At 40.8% G+C, this 18,979-nt stretch overlaps 1 protein-coding gene across 1 annotated transcript in view; it reads right to left on the reverse strand.

The window, feature by feature from the left end:
- The window catches only part of PAWR (PRKC, apoptosis, WT1, regulator), a 37,772-nt gene that overhangs the window by 16,304 nt on the left and 2,489 nt on the right, over positions 1-18,979 (reverse strand). Inside the window, exons 2-3 of the mRNA XM_010183682.1 lie at positions 18,246-18,321; positions 17,812-17,940 (exon numbers count right to left, since the gene is read on the reverse strand). Of these exons, the coding sequence (XP_010181984.1) occupies positions 17,812-17,940; positions 18,246-18,321 (205 nt within the window). The remainder of the gene's footprint in view (positions 1-17,811; positions 17,941-18,245; positions 18,322-18,979) is intronic.

The raw sequence follows: 18,979 nt of genomic DNA on the forward strand, positions 1-18,979 counted from the left end.
ATATTTGTATTATAGTAGCAAAATTTGATCTCTAAGTGCATTTTATTTTATGAAGCATTTTCAACTTCTGCAACATGTGCTACACTTCCCCTAATACAAGAAGAACAACAACAAAATTCAACAAAGTCAAGTCACAGGAATTATCTAAAAAACCCACAAAGTGGCGTAAAATTGCTTGCTTAACATTGACAACTGTTTTATCATTACTGACAGTCTAAAAGGTCACGTAAACATAAATTTTAAGTGGTACCAACACTATTATTAAAGTTTGCAACGGGTACCTTATCTCTGAAAGGTCATGGCAGCAGGGGGAGGTTTCTGAGGACTGGAAGGAAGGAAGGAAGGAAGGATCATTCCTATCTTGAAGGGGGAAGGTCCAGGGAACTACAGGTCAGTCCTTACCTCAGTCCCTGAGTAGGTGATGGAACAAGCCCTGAAGGACAAGAAGGTGATGTGAAGTAATCAGCGTGGAAACACAAAGGGGAGGTCATGTCTGACTGACCTAACAGCCTTCTCCAAGGCTCTGAATGGCTCAGTGGATGAAGGAGAGCAAATGATGTTTATCTCGATTTAAGCAAGGCTTTCAACACCTTCCCACATAACACATGAATAGGCAAACTACTGAAATATGGGCCAGGCAAGTAGACTGTGAGGTGCAACGAGAAGTAACTGGACGACTGGGCTCAAAGGGTTATGACCAGCAGCACAAAGTCCAGCTGGACACCAGTCACTTGCAGAGGTTGATCTAGGGGCCAGTACTGTTTAATATCTTCATTAATGACCCAGAGGATGGGACAAAGTGCACCCTCAGCAAATTTGCACACTACGCAAAACTTGGATGAGTGTTTAATAATACATCAGGTGGCTGTGCCGCCATGCAGAGGGACACTGACAGGCTGGAAAGATTCAACAGAGATCTCCTGAAGTACAAAAATGGGAAATGCAAAGTCTCACACCTGGGGAGGAATAATGCCAAGCACCAGTACATGCTGTGGACCAGCTGGAAAGCTGCTGGGCAGAAAAGGACTTGGGGTTCTGGTGGACACCAAGCTGAACATGAGCCATCGATGTGTCCATGCGGCAGAGAAGGCCAATGGCATCCTCAGGAAGTGCTGTCAGCAGGTCAAGGGAGGTGATCCTTCCCCTCTGCTCAGCCCTGGGGAGGCCACATTGGAGTGCCAGGTCCAACTCAGGGCTTCTTACTGCGAGAAAGACATACTGGAGAGACTCCAGCAAAGGGCCACGCGGATGATTTAAAGTTTGGAGCACTTAACATGAGGAGAAGGAGAGAGCGGTGGGAATGTTCAGCCTGAAGAGAACGCTCAGGAGGTACCTTGTCAATGTGCATAGACACCTGATGGGGTAAAGAAGATGGAGCCCTACTCCACTGTTCCCAGAGAAAGGATGAGAGGCAATGGATAGACACAGAAATACAGGAAGTTCAACTTAAACATAAGAAAATACTGTCTCACTGCAAGATTAAGCACTAGAGCAGGTTGCCTAGAGAGGTTATGAAGTTTCTATTCATGGAGATAATTAAAATCCAACTGGCCACAGTCCTGAGCAATTTGCTCTCATTGACACTGCTTTGTCTGCCAGGGTTGGACAAAAGACTTCCTGGGAACCCTTCCAGCCTTAATGATTCTGTGCTCCTGCTCTGCTCATCTGAGCTCTGCATCTATATTCCTCTCCCAGCTTAGTGAGCTTACGTGAACACATACCCAACATCTGGCAGCTTCAGAGGATTTCATTCTGCCTTCTACTACTGTTACTTAGGGACTTGCCTATCTGCATTTTTACATACAGAGGACTGTAAGGGCCTGATTTTTAGCTTTAAGACAGTCAGCAATAACTGATGTGTGAGAGGAGATCCAAGTAGTTTCGTCTCATATGTTAAGATACTTGCTCACTGTATAAGAAAACTGAAATACCTGATCAGTACTATCAGTCGCAGCTGTTGGTGGCAATGGTCTCAAACATCTTGGTTGTCCCATTAGTCACAGACAAGTGGCTCAACTGTCTCAAGCTTGGATGGAGAAAAGAGACATGTACATGACTGGGTCAAAATTTTGCCTGTCTGTAGATACAACTCTTGCCAATAAAGTAGGAACTCTGAGCTCTCAGCTTCTTCAGTTCTTATTTTTTAAACAGCTTCTTTTTTAGGAAAACGCTGAAGCCTTGATGTTATATACCCATGCTTTCTCATGAACACATGACTCTGCTTATAGCGAAAGGCAGAACTCACGAAAAAGGGAGAATCTGAACGTGAGTTTGCAGACTAGTGAAACACACATCTGTGTACAAACATTTCTGGATCTTGGATGCTTGTTTTCTACTCTAGGCACCAAAGAAATGCAACGTATGCATCCTATACCCTCAAATTTGCTAAGACCTTTTCATATAGTAAATGCACATATAAGCTGTAAAGCAATCAATATACACAGACTTGTACATTTGTCTCAACAGGAGACTTCTACAAGTTTGGCAGTACTATTCAGAAAAGCCAGTTCTTCAGAAAGAGAAAGCTGGGAAAGCAAACAAATGCTTAAGGACAAAGTACATGGCAAATACTCACATTTGCCACAAATGACAGCTGTTAAAACTAAAAAACCAATTAACTAGCAATTGTAGCAGATGTTTCTACAGCAAATATGAGTGGGTTTTAATTTTGTATTTAAAACTAACTATGAACAAAACGTTAAAAATATACATCTGATGCATAAAAACAATCTCTTCTGATAACCAAATCAACACTGGAGATTTGGTAAACTGCAACTTCTATTATTCTGGAATTTCTAAATGCAAACCAATCATTCTTAAAGGTGACGATGCAAGTACCAGGGAAATATTATTTGTCTCTGTTCTCATGTTATGAAATTTATTTTGTGCGTTATTTATCAAAAAGTTGCTGGGAACAAGAATATATGTAGTTATACTAGAAACAACATTATATGTTTATTAATCAAAAATTAATCTAAGCTTTCAAACTAGTCAAAAGCTCTTAAAATGAGGCAAATATCTCTTACAGTTTAAGATCTTGTCTTCTCCAGCACTTTTGGAGAAGAGCAGGTTGGCAGAAAATGAAGAAAGGAAGGAGAAAGGAAGAAGATTCCTGCTCTGAAAAGAATTAACCTAAAAGCAAATGTTTAGGCATGTATGTAAATACTAATTTACAAACTTTGTTTATATCCTTTAATATTTTTAAGCTTTGAGTTTTAACCCATGTTTAAGATACCTAGTAATTATTATAAAAATGAATGAGTTATCAATATAATTGTTTATGAGCAATGAAGACATCAGTTTATTTGAACATCTCCCTTTAGAAAAGGAATTCTCTTTACTGTCTTTGGAAATCCTGAACTGAAAAGCAGTCAGTAAAGAACTAGTCCATAGCAATTATGCTAATGGTTTCCTTCATAGCGGTGAAAAAAATACTGCTGCCAAAGACATCTAACAACATCAGTTCTTTATCCAGGGTTGGAAATCAAACACTTGTTTCAGTACAGGATTCAAAATGCAGTTTTAAAACTACTTTTATTTCTTGCACATGGTCTGTGGCAGCTTGCATTACCTCTTAACAGTATATACTATTGCTAATAAATGACGATATAATCAAGTAGTCTTGCTCCATCTCCACTGGGAGCTCAAGAACTCTGCAGACTGACATAAAGCAGCACTGCTCCAGAAAACTGATGATTTCTGGCTTTTGCAAAAGTGTTGGTGCAGCCACATATTAATGCACAACAGGGTGAGATCTAAGTGAAAATGACCAAGGAAAAGGCAAAGATCTGTCTGCAATGGCACCTGAGCTCCTTCATCTGATTCACCACACAGCCTAACACACACACCTGCTGCACAAGGGAATGTGTAAAGGCAGCTGAGTCTATTCCTATTAATGAAACCATTTTCTGTCAATTAAAATGTTGTCAAACCAGGATGTAAGCAACTTTGCTAATTCCCCCTCTCTGCTCCTGGCTCGTCTTGGTATTTCGTCTGGCCAATACACAGATTCCATAAACAAGCTGGTCATCAGGCTTTAAATAAATAAGAGTTGTCTGCGTTTACAAGTGTTTGACAAAGATTTCCAGATGTTAAACCACCCCTACCATTACAGATCCACTAGTTAAAATGCACTAAAAACATTGTTTTTAAACATGTACAAACAAATTCTGGAGTCAACTAGACTATGAAAACACTTCACTGGAATCCCTTGAAAGACCACCTAAAAGTTTTGCAAACAATTAAAGCAAATTGCCTGGATCAAGTCACGCTGCCAGGGCACACTGGTATTTATACTGGCATGCAGAATACGTGCAGTTTTAGAATTTGACTACAGACTGGTGTAAACTATGGCTAAGTAATCATATTCTTGCAACACAGGAGATTAAATTTTGACTGACATTACGCCATCAAAACAACTTCAGTTTTCGCACGCAATGCACATACGGGTTTCCTACAAAGCTTCCTATAAGTTCTCCAAGATGTGAGCAGAAACAACTTCAGTGCATGAAAGGAGGAGGTCTATTGCTGGGGTTTCTTGCCTTTTTACCTATCAAGGAACAGGTAGGTTTATCTCCATCCAGGCAGTCAAGTTAACCCTCATCTCCTTCTTGAGTCACACCTTGATTAACTACAGCCACTTTCTTCTTACATTCAGTGCAACCTCACGTGTCCTTGGAAATGGCAGCCACGTATCTCCTGCAATGCAGACTAAGTTTCATTCAGATATTAAAGTGAGATAACATCTGAATGCTGACAGCTGAAAGGCAATCTGATCTAACACAGATCGGGAATAATTGCAGGTATGAAAAGCAGGAGAAAAAGAAGTACACCCCTTCCGCCTCCCACTGAAATTCCCCAGAAGCAAGAATATCTCAGGAGCAACAGAGTCATGGAGATATCATTCAACTTCCATTCATGATTGTAAACCCCTTGAAAATTTCTAGAGATGTTTTTCAAGGAATGCAACACAAATTCAACTTTAAATGGAAATGCTTTCAGCATGGAGGAGGGGAGGAAAAGAGCCAAAATCTCCACCGATTATTTCCACAGAAACCACTTTTTCCAGAAGCAGCAACTCTATCACTCAACTACCTGCACCCCTTGTAGCTGTGCACTTCTAGATCTCTACTTGGACAGAAGAGTTGCACAAAGCAAGCCCCGCCAGGCTCCCTCTCCTCATTCTCCCAGCTGCCAAGATTTTACATCTATTTCCGAGATGCGTTATATTTTCTTTTTTCCTGGTGTGGGTTTCCTAGAGATGACCTTAAAGACTCTTTACTTACCCAATAAATCTCTTTTATAAGCAGCCATTCTAAAAATGAGCTTTTATTTCTAAAACTGTTAAGAAAGCACGAAGTTATCACCACCTATTAATCAGTTACAAAGTAAACTGAAACAGGAACCTGCTAAAATTAACCAAAACCAAAAGCTGATCTACTGTTCTTAAACAGCCTGACAAAATTTTCCATATTTTGATCTTCCTCTGATTTGTACTGTCAAGTTGGAACCAACACATTTTAAAAGAGCCCTGCTTCATTAATATCCAGCTGATCTTTTTAAAATGTGCCCTAATGAATAACACAGAAAAAGACATTCCTATATTCTGGAGATTAAAACCCAGAACTATTTTGATATCATGTCACCCAGATACTTAATTCCAGATCAGCAATATAGAACAACCTCTTCCATGTGAAGTAGTTGGTGTAAACAAGCAAGATCTGAAATAAATGTCACAGGGGGAAAGGAAAATCCAGGTTCTTTACCTGTGCTAAAGAGAGGAAATTTAAGGTTAATATACCCTCTGGTCACATATTGCTGAATAATGAGTGACTGCTTCAGGTAGGCATTTATAAAAGTAGAAAGACAATGGCATTACAGTCTATACAAGGATGATGCTTTCTTTAGGAAGGAAGCCAGTTCCCAACTCACCTCACTATCCAGTCATCCAATCCACATTTCTTAAGTTTGGCTGTATGTCATGGGAGACAGTGCTGAAAGCCACATCCACTGCCCTCCCCTCAACAATTCATCCAGTTATCCCATGGTAAAAGCACTGGTCAAGCATGACTTCCCCTTGGTGAATCCACATTGACTACTCCTGATAACCTTCTTTCCCTTGACATACTTTGAGATGCCACCAGGAACAAGCTGCTCCATCACCTTTCCAGGGATGGAGGTGAGGCTGACTGGTCTGTAGTTACCCAGATCCTCCTTCTTCCCCTTTTTGAAGACTGGAGTGACATTGGCTTTCCTCCAGTCCTCAGGCACCTCTTCTGTTCTCCAGGACTTCAAAGATGATGGTGAGTGGCCTAGCAATGACCTCTACCAGCTCCCTCAGTACTCATGGTCACATCCCATCGGGGCCCATGGATTTGCAGATGTCCAGCTTACTTAATTGCTCTCTAACCCAATCCTCTTAGACTGAGGCAAAATCTTTCTTTTTCCTGACTTCCTCTGTGGTCTTGTAGGTCTGAGATTCCTGAGGGCTGACCTTAGCAGTGAAGATGGAGGCAATAAAGGCATTCTGGCCTTTTCTGCATCCTATGTCACCAGGGCACCCAATTCATTCAGCAGCGGGCCCCCATTTCCTCTAGCCTCCCTTTTGCATCCAATGTACTTGAAGAAACCTGTCTTGTCCTTGATCTCCCTTGCCAGGTTTAATTCTAAGGAGCCCTTAGCTTTCCTCGTTGCATCCCTACATCCTCTGACAACATTCTTGCATTCCTCCCAAGTGGTCAGCACCTTCTTCCATGTTCTATAAACTTCCTTCTTCCACTTGAGTTTAATCAGTAGCTCCCTGCTCAGCCATTCATGTCTCTTGGCTCCCTTACTTGATTTCCTACTCATTGGGATACTCAGATTTTGAGCTTGGAGGAAATAGTGCTTGAATATTAACCAACTATCTTGGGCCCTCCTACCTTGTACTGCCCTATCCCATGGGATTTCTCCACGCAGTTCCTTGAAGGGGCCAAAGTTTTGCTCTGTGCCTACTGTGCCAGATCCTGAACTCCACCATCTCATGGTCACTACAGCCAAGGCTGCCCCAAACCTCACACACCCAACCAGTCCCTCCTCTTTTGTCAGTACAAGGTCCAGCAGCACTCTTCTTGTTGTCTCCTCCACCACCTGCACCAAGAAGTTATCAATGCACTGCAGGAACCTCCTGGACTGTGCACGCCTGGCTGCGTAGCCTTTCCAGCAAACGTCTGGGTAACTGAAGTCCCCCACAAGAACCAGGGCCTGTAATTATGAGGCTACTTTCAGCTCTTTGTAGAAAGCCTCATCAAATTCCTCATCCTGATCAGATGGCCTGTAATAGACAGCCACAACTGTGTCTCCCATATTAGTCTGCCCCTTAACTCTTACCCACAAAGCTCTTAACATCTGCCCCTGAGCAGACCTCAATACATTCTGGTTGTTTTCTCACATGAAGATCAACTCCACCACCACGCCTGGTTTGCCTGTCTTTCCTAAAAAGGACATGGCCATCCATGACAGCATTCCAATCACGTGAGCTGTGCCACCATGTCTCTGTAATTGCAATCAGATCATAACCCTGCGACCACACACAGCTCTCTAATTCCTCCTGTTTATTCCCCATGCTGTGTGCACTGGCATACAGGCATTTCAGAGAGGGAGTTGAGCACACAGCTTTCTCCCTAGAAGGGTGGAAGGCCTTCTGGTTATCACCATGGCAGATAGCTGAGGAACCCCTGTTCTTGCTCTGACTCGCCAAGCTTATTCCCCAGCTGGATGTAATGGCTGTGGCAGAGCCCTGGTTTTGTGACATAGCAGGGTCCAAGGTGGTTCATACTCAGTGCTGTCTCTTATTGGAATCGGTTTCTGAAACCATCTGCCTATATTGTTTTCATGTTGATTGATAGTCATGTGATTTAAGTAAGACTATAGTATGTTTACAGTGTCCTGAAGGTTTCAAAATTATTACTTATCACTTGTGAAGCAAAAAAAAAAACAAACAACCCAAAACCAAAAAACACCAGGGAAAAATAAGTTCTAGTCAGGGAAAAGCTGTGTCCTTAATTCTTGTTCACTAACTTAAGTGAACCTTAACTTTTTTTTTTTTTTAACAAACTCATCCAACTACCTTTAATTAATATGTGATTAATAAGGACTTCAAACAAAAACTAACATAGGCTTGTGAAAACGCCTGGGTTCAAGTGAAACGTATTATTCCTCTGAAGCCAAAGAGGTTATGACTCATCTCCCTGTTTACACAGAGCCAGGAGGCCACGGAGAAACACTGCAAGAACATCTAGGGAATTAAATCAGGCATCTAACAGGAAGGTAAGTATCCTCAGTTTCTACCTATGAAGAAATAGATCAAGGACATTAGGTGAGAGGAAAAAAATTAAAGAAATACCTGCAAGTAAAACAAGTAACTCCCAGGGAAGTCATGAATCATCAAGAAGAAAACAGCTCCCAGAAATAAGAAAACTGAAAATACATGAACCGAGCTTTTTCTTCATTTGTTATTCTTCATTTCTATGGCCAAGCAGTACTTGACACCAAAGAGCCAGAGCAGAAGTTCAGGACAAGTAGGTGGCACTCAGTGCAAAAGCTATGAAGGAGGTGAGTAGATCAGGGTGACAAAGCCTGATGAAGTCTCAGGTGCTCACTGACACAGCAGAGCTAGGAAAGCGATCAGAAAGACAGTGATAATTTCCAATATATGACCCCCCATGGATCACTGTTGAATAGACATAAACTGAAAATGTAGGCTTCCTAAAATTCCCTAATGAGCTAAGTCATGATATGAAACCCACAGTAGAGATAACGGCAGCGAAAACACAAACAGAATTTACTGAAGTACTTTATAGGAAGCGTGAATATAAAATCCTGCATGGATCTACATGCACAGCCCCTTCACAACACACCACTCTGTATCCAGACATACAAACAAAATAAAGTTTCCCAAAATTATTTTCAATGGGATCTGTCTCACATTTTACAGAGCACTGTAACTTTTTCAGCCTCACCTCAGAGTGTCGAGCTGCTTGTTGACTTGTCTGCACAGTGGTTTGCACACTATGCACTGGAAACACAACCAGTGACAAAGCCAGCTTCTTCAGTGGAGCCAGCTGAAAACAAGGAACCATCCTGCCCACCTCTACTAGGTGCTGGTTCCAAGAAAAGAGGAGAGAGGCCACTGTCAGTGAGTTTAGCAGCAGAATGGGCCTGACAGCTTCTACTAACAAAACAGTAAACGGAGGCAGACAAGCCAGAGACTACTCTATGGCTCCAAAGTGGAGCCACTGAGGCCAAGTGACACAGTCTCACCACATCCATACTGCAAAGCACGTGACGGTGGGTCTCCTCCATGTCCCACGTGGTGTCCCTAAGAAATGTTAATCTGTAGGTTCCCTCTCAGTCAAAAGCATCTGAAATAATGTGAGGGCTGAACTACAGCCCAAAGCAGTGTTTTCATAGCATGGCACCTATGTCTGTGTTGCACACTGCAGCATGTTGACTAAGGGCACGCAGCTGTTTCTGAGCCAGCAAAGGCTTGTAATGTCCTTGCAGCGCTACACAGGCAGCCAAATTTGGTGCTGTGATGTGCACATGTGAGGAGTGGCTCCTGGCACATTATTCCTCAAACAGATATGACACAGGAAAGCACTAGGAAGCATGAACCAAAACCATGCCAGAAAACCTTGCTAATAATTAAGCCATAGGCTCTATCAGCAGTGCAGTAGTTGAGCTCACACCCAGGTCTTGCTTTTTAGCAATATAAACTTAGTCAACACTGTCTCCACCAAACAACTCTGAATTCCAGATTCCTCCTCCCTCCTGAGCCATCACATTAATTACAAGGATTAACTGCAAGCCAACACAGGCTACAAGGAGCGAGTTGCCCCCCCCCTCCACCTTGCACAAAGACATTCAGCAGGGATCCCCTTGGTCCGTGCAGGTTCTTGCCGAAGAACGTCCTTCCCCCTGTACACGCCCCACAGGTACTTACAACTTTGTCAGCTAGGCTTCAGACTTGTTCCTGGCATGAAAGCAGTATTAACTAAAATTCTCTCTCTAGAATAGAATGGCAGAAAAGTGTAGGAATCAGGAATATTACCATACCTTACAGAAGCTTTTGCTAGCAGTCAGGCTGTCTCATCTACTTGTATAAGCAGATATGGCTGGAACTCTTTCCTTTTTCAGTAAATTTGTATTTACCTGAGGACTCTTCTTCCCACAGAAACCTCAGCTATGGTGTATCATCTACAGGATCACATTTCCCCACCCCCGTCAAGAAATGTTAAGAGAAGACTGGGAGGAGACACCCACTTAGACATCATCATTTTTGACAGCTGAACATAATTTCCATGTTGACCCTTTCAGAGGTAAAACAATCTTCTCAAACCAGCATTCAGTTAGCGGAGTTAAGAAGTGATGCCAGTTCAAAAAAGAAAGCATGCAGGAAAGAAAATTAAGTCCTTCACACGAGGCTCTTACCGACTGCTCTAAACATTATTTGGGAATTTGAGAAACTGCTTCCCATTCGTTATGGCTGTATAACAGCTCCAAAGCAGTGTAACACCAGCTAATGCACCAGCCTATGCAATTCTGGAGCACAGCTTCATGAACAGTAAAAGAAACAGTGCAACACCACCACAAACACCTGCTCATACAGGCTGAGTACAAAGCACCAACATCTGTAGATAAGGAAAAAAAAATAAAAGTAAACAAAGCCCCTCCCCCTTAAAAAAAAAATCTTAATGGAAGGATCACAACCAAACTTGAGGGTAACTACAAGGAAGAAATCCTGACTTACACACTCTGCTTCCCACTTGGTCTGCACAGGGATTTAGCAAGTACCTGAGGAGGAGGCTGTGCTGAGACCCCAGCTGTTCCTAGGCACAACCATCAATCTAAAGCAGGAGTAAGAAGCCTCCACACCGCCTTGCCTTCGCAGATACCGGCTTGATTCAGTTTTAGTTCTAATGCAGGCCCTATGATGAACAGTTGTACCTGTGCACAGGCACAAAAAAAGAGTATTCAATTATAAGAGACTTCATGGGTACATTTCACTTTATTTACTGAGAGTGAAATGCATTCCTGAAACCAAATTTTAAGCTTAAACCACTTACCCACTAAATTAAACTTTACTGAACACAGATGTTAAGAGAGATAAACATTCTGTACTTCTTTCTAAGAAAAGCAAAGTTTGCTTGTCAAAGGAAATCAAATTTATGCTGACAATGATCAGGCATTGAACACTAATGACCCTTTCCACAAACAAATGTTTGATCAGTTATTAAAACAAATGTTGATAACCATGTATGAATATTTTCCTAACAAGGGTGGTTGTCAGATGCCTCAAAGTAAGGATGCCCAACCTGCGTCCACCAGGCTACACACCACTGGCCAAACAACATCAGGTGGCTCGAAGCCAGCTGACAGCTACCCCCTTTCCCTTCTGTCCACATCAGTAACTGCTGGCTCTCAGCTTCCTGACTTCTTAGGGGCAAAGAGGACCACAATTTCACATGTAAGCACTTTCCAAAAGCAGCGGTATCAGATAGTGCACGCACAATATAGTTGAATCAGATTTGCTGAGCATGTGCAGATCCTTTGGGAATGTAAAACCCACTGAACATGCATGGATCAGCAGCACTGCACATAGGCACACATATACTAAATTTGCTCACATGAGAGGAGTGGAGGAGGATTTTGGCAGAGAAACCTATGCCACTACAATAATTTCTATTACACAGCCCATTCAGCTGAGAAATCCAGACTCCACTGTTCCAAAACTCGGTTTCAATTAAAACACACACACATAATTTAGCTAAAAACTAGTTCATTTCTGTAAAACAATTCATTCAGGGTCTTTAAAGCCTTCAGTTATACCAGACAAGACCATGATGCAACATTTTTACTCTTGCACTCGGAGAAGTTACTTCGAGGATTAATTAAAAAGTTACTACATGGTGTAGAGTTTGTTTGTTGGGTTTTTTCCCCGTCTCCAGTAATACAGACAAAAAGCATTTACACAAAGTTAAGAATGCCAAGTCAACCAATTCAGAACGGGTCAGAACATTGGCTTTGCAACTTTCATTCAAATTCTTATTACTACATGCATCGTGATACAACCTTTCCCGACATCACTACACAATGCATTTTTCCACAAGATCTCTTAGGTGGAACACACAGAAGAACACACTGAGAGTAGTGTTCACTATTTTGCATTTACTTGGTTTTCACAAAGTGGCCACCATGCCTTATTTACTGCTATTACCATGCTCAAACTGCTCTGAACACATACCCATATTGTTAGAAACCACTTGAGTGATGGCTTGGTCATATGCAACCATGGAAAGATGGGATTTCTGTGTTCTTGTTTTCCTGGGTCTCCCCAGCCATACCAGCAATGGCAGTTAAATATAGAAGCACAGAACGCTTTGGTTTGGAAAGGACCTTTAGAGGTCATCTAGTTCAACTCTCTGCAGTGAGCAGGGACAACCTCAAAGAGATCAGGTTGCTCGAAGCCTCATCCAACCTAACCATGAAAGTTTCCAGAGATGGGGCCTCCCTCACCTCTCTGGACAACCTGTTCCATGTTTCACCACCTGCATTGTAAAAGATTCTTTCCTTGAACCCAGTCTAAATCTACCCTCCCTTAGTTTAAAACCATTACTCTTTGTCCTGTCACAACAGGCCCTGCTAAAAAGATCGTCTTCATCTGTCTTGTACCTTTATTTAAGTACTAAAAGGCCACCATAAGGTCTCCCCGCAGCCCTCTCTTCTCCAGGCTGAACAATCCCAACTCTCTCAGCCTGTCCTCATAGAAGAGGTGCTCCAGCCCCTGAATCACTTTTGTGGCTCTCCTCTGGACCTGCTACAACACTCCCATGTCCTTCTTGTACTGAGGGCTCAGAGCTGGACACAGTACTCAGCTGAAGCTCCTGGCTGCTGTCATGAACTGTGCGGGGCAGAAAATTCTGTGCAACTCATGTCATTTACTTTAAAAACACTGCACACACAAGAATTAATTTATATGCAAATATATTTTAAAATTTGAGTGATCTTTTAATACTTAAGCTACATTGAATTTGAATACTTTTTAACACATTCTTATAGGAAAATTTTTTAGACATACATTAAGATTTCCTCATGAGTCTTTCTACTGTGTTCACTACTATTGCGTAAGTGCTTTGCGAGTACTGACGACTGTTTTCATACCATCCCTGTGAAGTGGGTCACATTCTCAATCTGCAAACAGAAAACTCAAGATTAATACTATCTGGTAATTAACTGTCAAATATTAGAGTCCTATAACCTGATCTGGCAGAATTACATAAAACTTCATGTACTCAAACACAGCTCCTCCCAATTTACATATTTCTGTATTCTAATCACATTTGGTTTACTCACTTTTTAAAAATACTACCAATGTTATAAACACATTATTATGCAAAATAATCCTTGGCCAAGCATCTGAAGAAACACAGCACAGAACATAAAACACACGCCCTAACACATTTGGGCATGCCCTGTAGCACAACTGCAATTTCTCTATGGACAGAAATTAACACCAAGTAACATCATGACAATGTACTTATAAAAGATGTATTACTAACTCTTGAATGCATGCACGCAGTTCTCCTTTGCAAGAACTACGTGCAACCTAGATTCAAAACACCTTTGAGAAGCTGTGGTCAGGTAAGAACATAATTACCACATACTCTGGATAATGAGAGTAATTGCAAAACGACGCCATAAGACATTACACTGCAACACAAATAAAGAGTCAGGAAATGCAAAATAGACAGGTATAAACTGCAATGCCAGTTGGGAAGCTTATTTGGCACCATATTCTTGGCATAAGATGCAAGTACAAAGCTCTGGGGAAGCTTGTGTGAAGCAGGTTTTCAGCTGCGTTTCCTAATGGAGATGCATGTAACTCTTCAGCTCCCCGTGTTCCTCACACATACAGCTAACAAGTCACTGGAGACATTTATTCTCTAAATATATTTTATTTACTGCTTTCAGCATAGCTTATAAGGTGCCTCTATTAAACAATTACAGCTTTGTAACACTGGCATATATCACCGCTTCAGAAAATTTCAACGTGTTGGGTCACATCTGAAGTAAAGGTGTTTAAGCACCAGAGCACTTCTGTGGAAATCTCTTTGAACCATGTTCCTCTTAGAAATTGCCAGCAATGTTCTGGTGAAATGTTAAGCTTTTTTAGAACAAAAGGTTAAAAAAAGATCAGATGTCGTTTTCCTTCAGTTTTCATAGGCTCTTGGATAACTTACAACTAAATGGTCATGCTAATAAATCAAGTTCAGGTGACTTCATCAGCCATCCAACCTATTCACTATTGAAGTTAACTACGATGAACCCAATCTGCTGTGGCACTAATTTATAGTTATACCATTAGGTTTGGGTTTGAAGGGACCTTAAAGATCATCTAGTCCAACCCTCAAATGCCCATTACAATTGCATACACAAATTAATGGTTGGAACAATTTGATCACAATTTCTACCTAGAGCACAAGGGTCCTTAACGAGGCCCTGGGCTTCGCAGCTGTATAGAATACGCCATCAGGTACAGCAAAACTGTTGGTGTGGCTTAACAAAAAGAGCGAGTTCTGTCTCCCGTTGGGATCACAGGCTTCAGAATGCTTGAGAAGCAAAATTCCTCTACCAGTTTCATGCCAGCAGTACAAATCCAAGAGCGAGTTTCTAGCAGATCACCATAGAGAGATCTTCAGTAGTCAATCCAAACACAGAAGGTATTGGTAACTGCAATAGTCATGATCTGCAATTTCTTAACTAGAAATTAAGAAATACACTGGACAAATTTTGCTACTATGTGACAATTATAAAGATCAGCATTTCCTTTTTACAGCAGGATACTCTAAGTCATTCTTATTTTTATAAATCGTTACCTTTCACTTGAAGGATTCAGAGTATTTATTTCGTGAAGGTTGACCCTCATTATTGAAGTGACTCAGAGCTTCCCCTTTTCATGCTCACAGGCACAAAAACTGGTATCTCATGCTCCCTCTGATTGTTCTCTATTTCCAAGCTATATCAGTAGCAAAAATCATTCTGATGTGCTTGGTCCAGGTTTGCCAGTGAGAGGAAAGGATTCAGCCCATCTAAATTAAGACACCTACATCTGATCTAGTGAAACCCCTTTTGTCGTCAGCAGGGAGAAAAAACACACATCTAGAACACAGTAAAACCTATCACCATGCCAATGTCAAAAACAACTGTGAAGATATCAAATACCTTATTGTTTCCTGGCACTTTTGACAATAAATATTTACTCAGCTGTTCCCAAATCTTACACTTAAATGTCAAACTGTTCACAGCTGAGGACAGTTTCTGCAGTCTGTTTGTACAGTGCATAGCACAAGAAGTAGCACTCATAGACACTACAACATTTGAAATAAAATGAGAGCAGAAAAGAATCAAAGATAATGTGAAGCAAAGTATTGGGAATGACAGCTCTGTGTGATTATGGCATAATTTCCAGAAAAACAGCCAGTTGTGATTTGAAGGTTTTAAGGGATGGATTAATCTTCTCAGCCTTCTTAATCTGCTCTCCAATTTTCCAAGAGCACCACAAAGTAATAGACAACACAATAAGGTACCATGCTCAGATATCACTTCTATAATGATGCAGAAGTCGTATTAACCCTTCCTGCCACAGGATTACACCAAGAAGGGAACACATTTGTCCATCCAGTCTCCTAAAATATTCCCCAAACAACTGAGTTCCAGGAGGCAGAAGACCATGGTGACCATGGAATCAGCACAACCTGGATTCTTCCACAAAAAATGCAAGGCCTTGCATATGCTTATTGGGTTTGAGTATTAGCATAATAGTAGCGTTTTTCAACCTTCTGGAATTCAGCCAGGCTTCTAAGAGACTTTAAAAAAAATCATCAGCCAAATCTTGTAGGTTTTTTGATGCATGCTGTCTTTATACCGAGCACACATTAACATCTTCTTCAAATATGAAAAGAGGTGGTGTTCATTACCCTAAATATAACTTCATTTCTAGACAACTGCTAGGAAGACACTGATATCAAATACTTTCTTATTTGTAAGAGTTCTTAGCTTCATTACATATAACATTACTCTTGGTCTGCACCCCCGTACACATCAGTGAGTAGTAGCAGTCCACAGCACAGTGACCCACAAGCTGAGAACCCCTGAACTACAGCATTAAATACAGCAGAAAAGTCAAGCAAGGAAGTCAGAGCCAGACATAACACTTGCTTTGTGTTTGGGAGTGGATTAAGTGTTGATTCACCCAGTGAGGTGGGGCTTTCCACACCATCTTAACTAAAGTAACAGTTAAGTAACAGTTCTGATTGTAATGGTTTTTCAATGTTTACAAGATTGCCAAATCTGTCATCTTCCATATTTCCAATGTAAAATAATTGAGAAGCTGATTTCAGCTACAGTCCTGCTACAGGAAAAAATAGTCTCAGCTCTGATTTATTTTCAGATCTATTCTTAAACAAATCACGTATCTCTCTCTGCTTTGGATCAAGGACTTCAAATTCAGCCAGAGTTTCAAAAAACTGTGCATTTTGTCCATTAGATGGGCAACAGCAACTTCTGGCAATGTCAAAATAAAACTGAAAGGTCAGGTTAAGCATTGGAAACAAAATATTATTCAGCAACATATTTATCCATCATATATTAAGTCCATATTAACTGTCGTGTTTGACCACATAAATGTCACAATAAATATATATATTTACAAATATAAAATTATTACTGGAATGGACAAATCGGTGAACACGCCTATAAACTCAGAAATGTGTTCTGCTTAGCAGGTGGAACTACAACAGATATGGGTTCGTGGCAATTAGAATTGACTGAATTTTCAGATGTAAAACATAAATTGTATGGAATTTTTAGGAATGGGATTAACTGTTGCACAGAGCAGAATCAAAAGGAAACTAAGTTGCCACAGCTGCACTAACACTGCTGTCAAATCTGTTCAAATTGGGCAAGTTGCAAGTCTCCTAATAAAACGCGAGTTGAGAGAGTCCGAAATAGACTGATTAAGTCCTAGCAGCTACAACTTTGTAAGGCTCCATCTGCTGTGTCCATGTGCCATCCTGAGCCTCTGCCAGATCTAGGACTGGGACTCGCTACTGCGTTGTCGGTGACAGGACCTCCTGCTGTGCTCTGTCAACAAAGTAGTAGTGCCTGTTTGAACACAGAGGTGACAAACTTGGAACTGTGTAGGACACAATTAATACAGACAGCCTGGTGAATAGAAACTGAGATTGCTGGACAAGAAGAATAGAAAATATGGATGACAACACGGAACATGGGAATACAGCCAAAGCATTAGGTAATAATGCCACTAGGGGAAACTAAAAGTGACAACTTTCAGAATATTTGTCGAAGAAGTGCAAACAGAGTGAACACAATAAGAAAGAGTCTAACAAGCAGCTTGGAAAAAGTATAAAAACACTTCAGAATGAGGAATCCTGCCAAAGAATCTGCAATGACAATAGATCAAGTTATAAAGAGGCACGCTCACAGGAGACAGTTTCTCTGCAGAAATATTTCTGTTGGTGTTCATCATGAAAAAACATGGTAAGGGTCTCACATCAGAGCACTTCTTTATGGAAGACTCAAAGGGTCTGTTTCAAACACCATTTTTAGTAACATGACAACACCTGACCTTCACCTTTGTTTCCTATAACCTGTAACAGTGTAATCTACTGTTAAGTAGGAGTACAAATAAGGCAGCAGTATGAGTTTTAAAACTGAGTAAAGTATCAAAACAAACGAGTGTTAAGATCTCACCTGTAATAAGTATGAGCCAGAGGTATCTGCACTGGAACTCTCATTCTGTATCGTATTCTGTTGGGTAATAGCATCCTCCTTCTTTCGCTCCTTCTGCCCTGCTTCATCATCTTCATACTCATCGAGGCTCTAAAACCAGAAATATTCAGTTACAAAATAGTCTCTGTTGCTTCACATGCTTCCTATATTTCACAAAATCCGTGCACCTGTGAATGTTTTCAAAAAATAATGTAATATTTCAGAAGCTTAATTAACATTTAAATGCTTTTCTTTCCACAGATATTGGTAACTCCAATACAAGAATAAAGTTGACAACTAACTGCTTTTACTTAATCACCGAAGTAAGAAATAATCAGATCAAGATCCAACTTGACAAAGCTTCAGGCAATGTTGTCCAAATTCAGTGGTACTGAGAGCAGAAGCTTGGACTATACCTCAGGTCCCTTCGATTTGAATGGTTCTACAATCCCATTTGTCATAACCAATAACTTTACCTCTGTGTAAGAGATTCTGAGAAAGTACAGAAAAGGGAAAAAAAGAGTTAACTGTATTCTTCACTCTACAGCTGACCTCTTCTGACACCGTGGCATCTGCTGCGATTTAAGTGCCAGTCTGAATCACCCATCTTAATTTTGCTCTCTTTGGTTTTGTCTTTGAAAATATACCATTGAACATTAGTAATTTTAATTAGTTGAACTGTTATTAATTACTAACAATTAACATATATATGTAACATTTTGGTTCTTCATCACAAATGTTTCATATTAGACTTGCTGAAATAATTTATTCAAAAGGATTTTGTTTCTAAAGTACTGACTGCTGACAGGTGAGAGATGGGGAAAATAAATAAAATTGATTAATTATTTAATAAATCCTCAATGGCACTGTCTCTGTTCTAGTTCAGCATCATGCTGAGGCCAGGGTAGAAGTGTGAGGACTCAATCAGCTTTGGACTAAGTCAGCTATGTCTGCACCAGTCTATTAGGTTAACATACAAAAATTCACAGAAATAAAAAGTACAATCTTGTATTTAGAAGATCAACTTGAAGAACACATGAAACTCAAAAAATATGTGACCACAACACCACAAGCTGTTCGCCAGCACTTTGCATTAAAACAGGAGCTATGTGAGACTTAGTTCCTAAGCCACAGGCAATGAACCATGGTA

Source organism: Mesitornis unicolor, unplaced genomic scaffold, assembly GCF_000695765.1.
Source record: "Mesitornis unicolor isolate BGI_N332 unplaced genomic scaffold, ASM69576v1 scaffold14214, whole genome shotgun sequence".
Taxonomy (NCBI): domain Eukaryota; kingdom Metazoa; phylum Chordata; class Aves; order Mesitornithiformes; family Mesitornithidae; genus Mesitornis; species Mesitornis unicolor.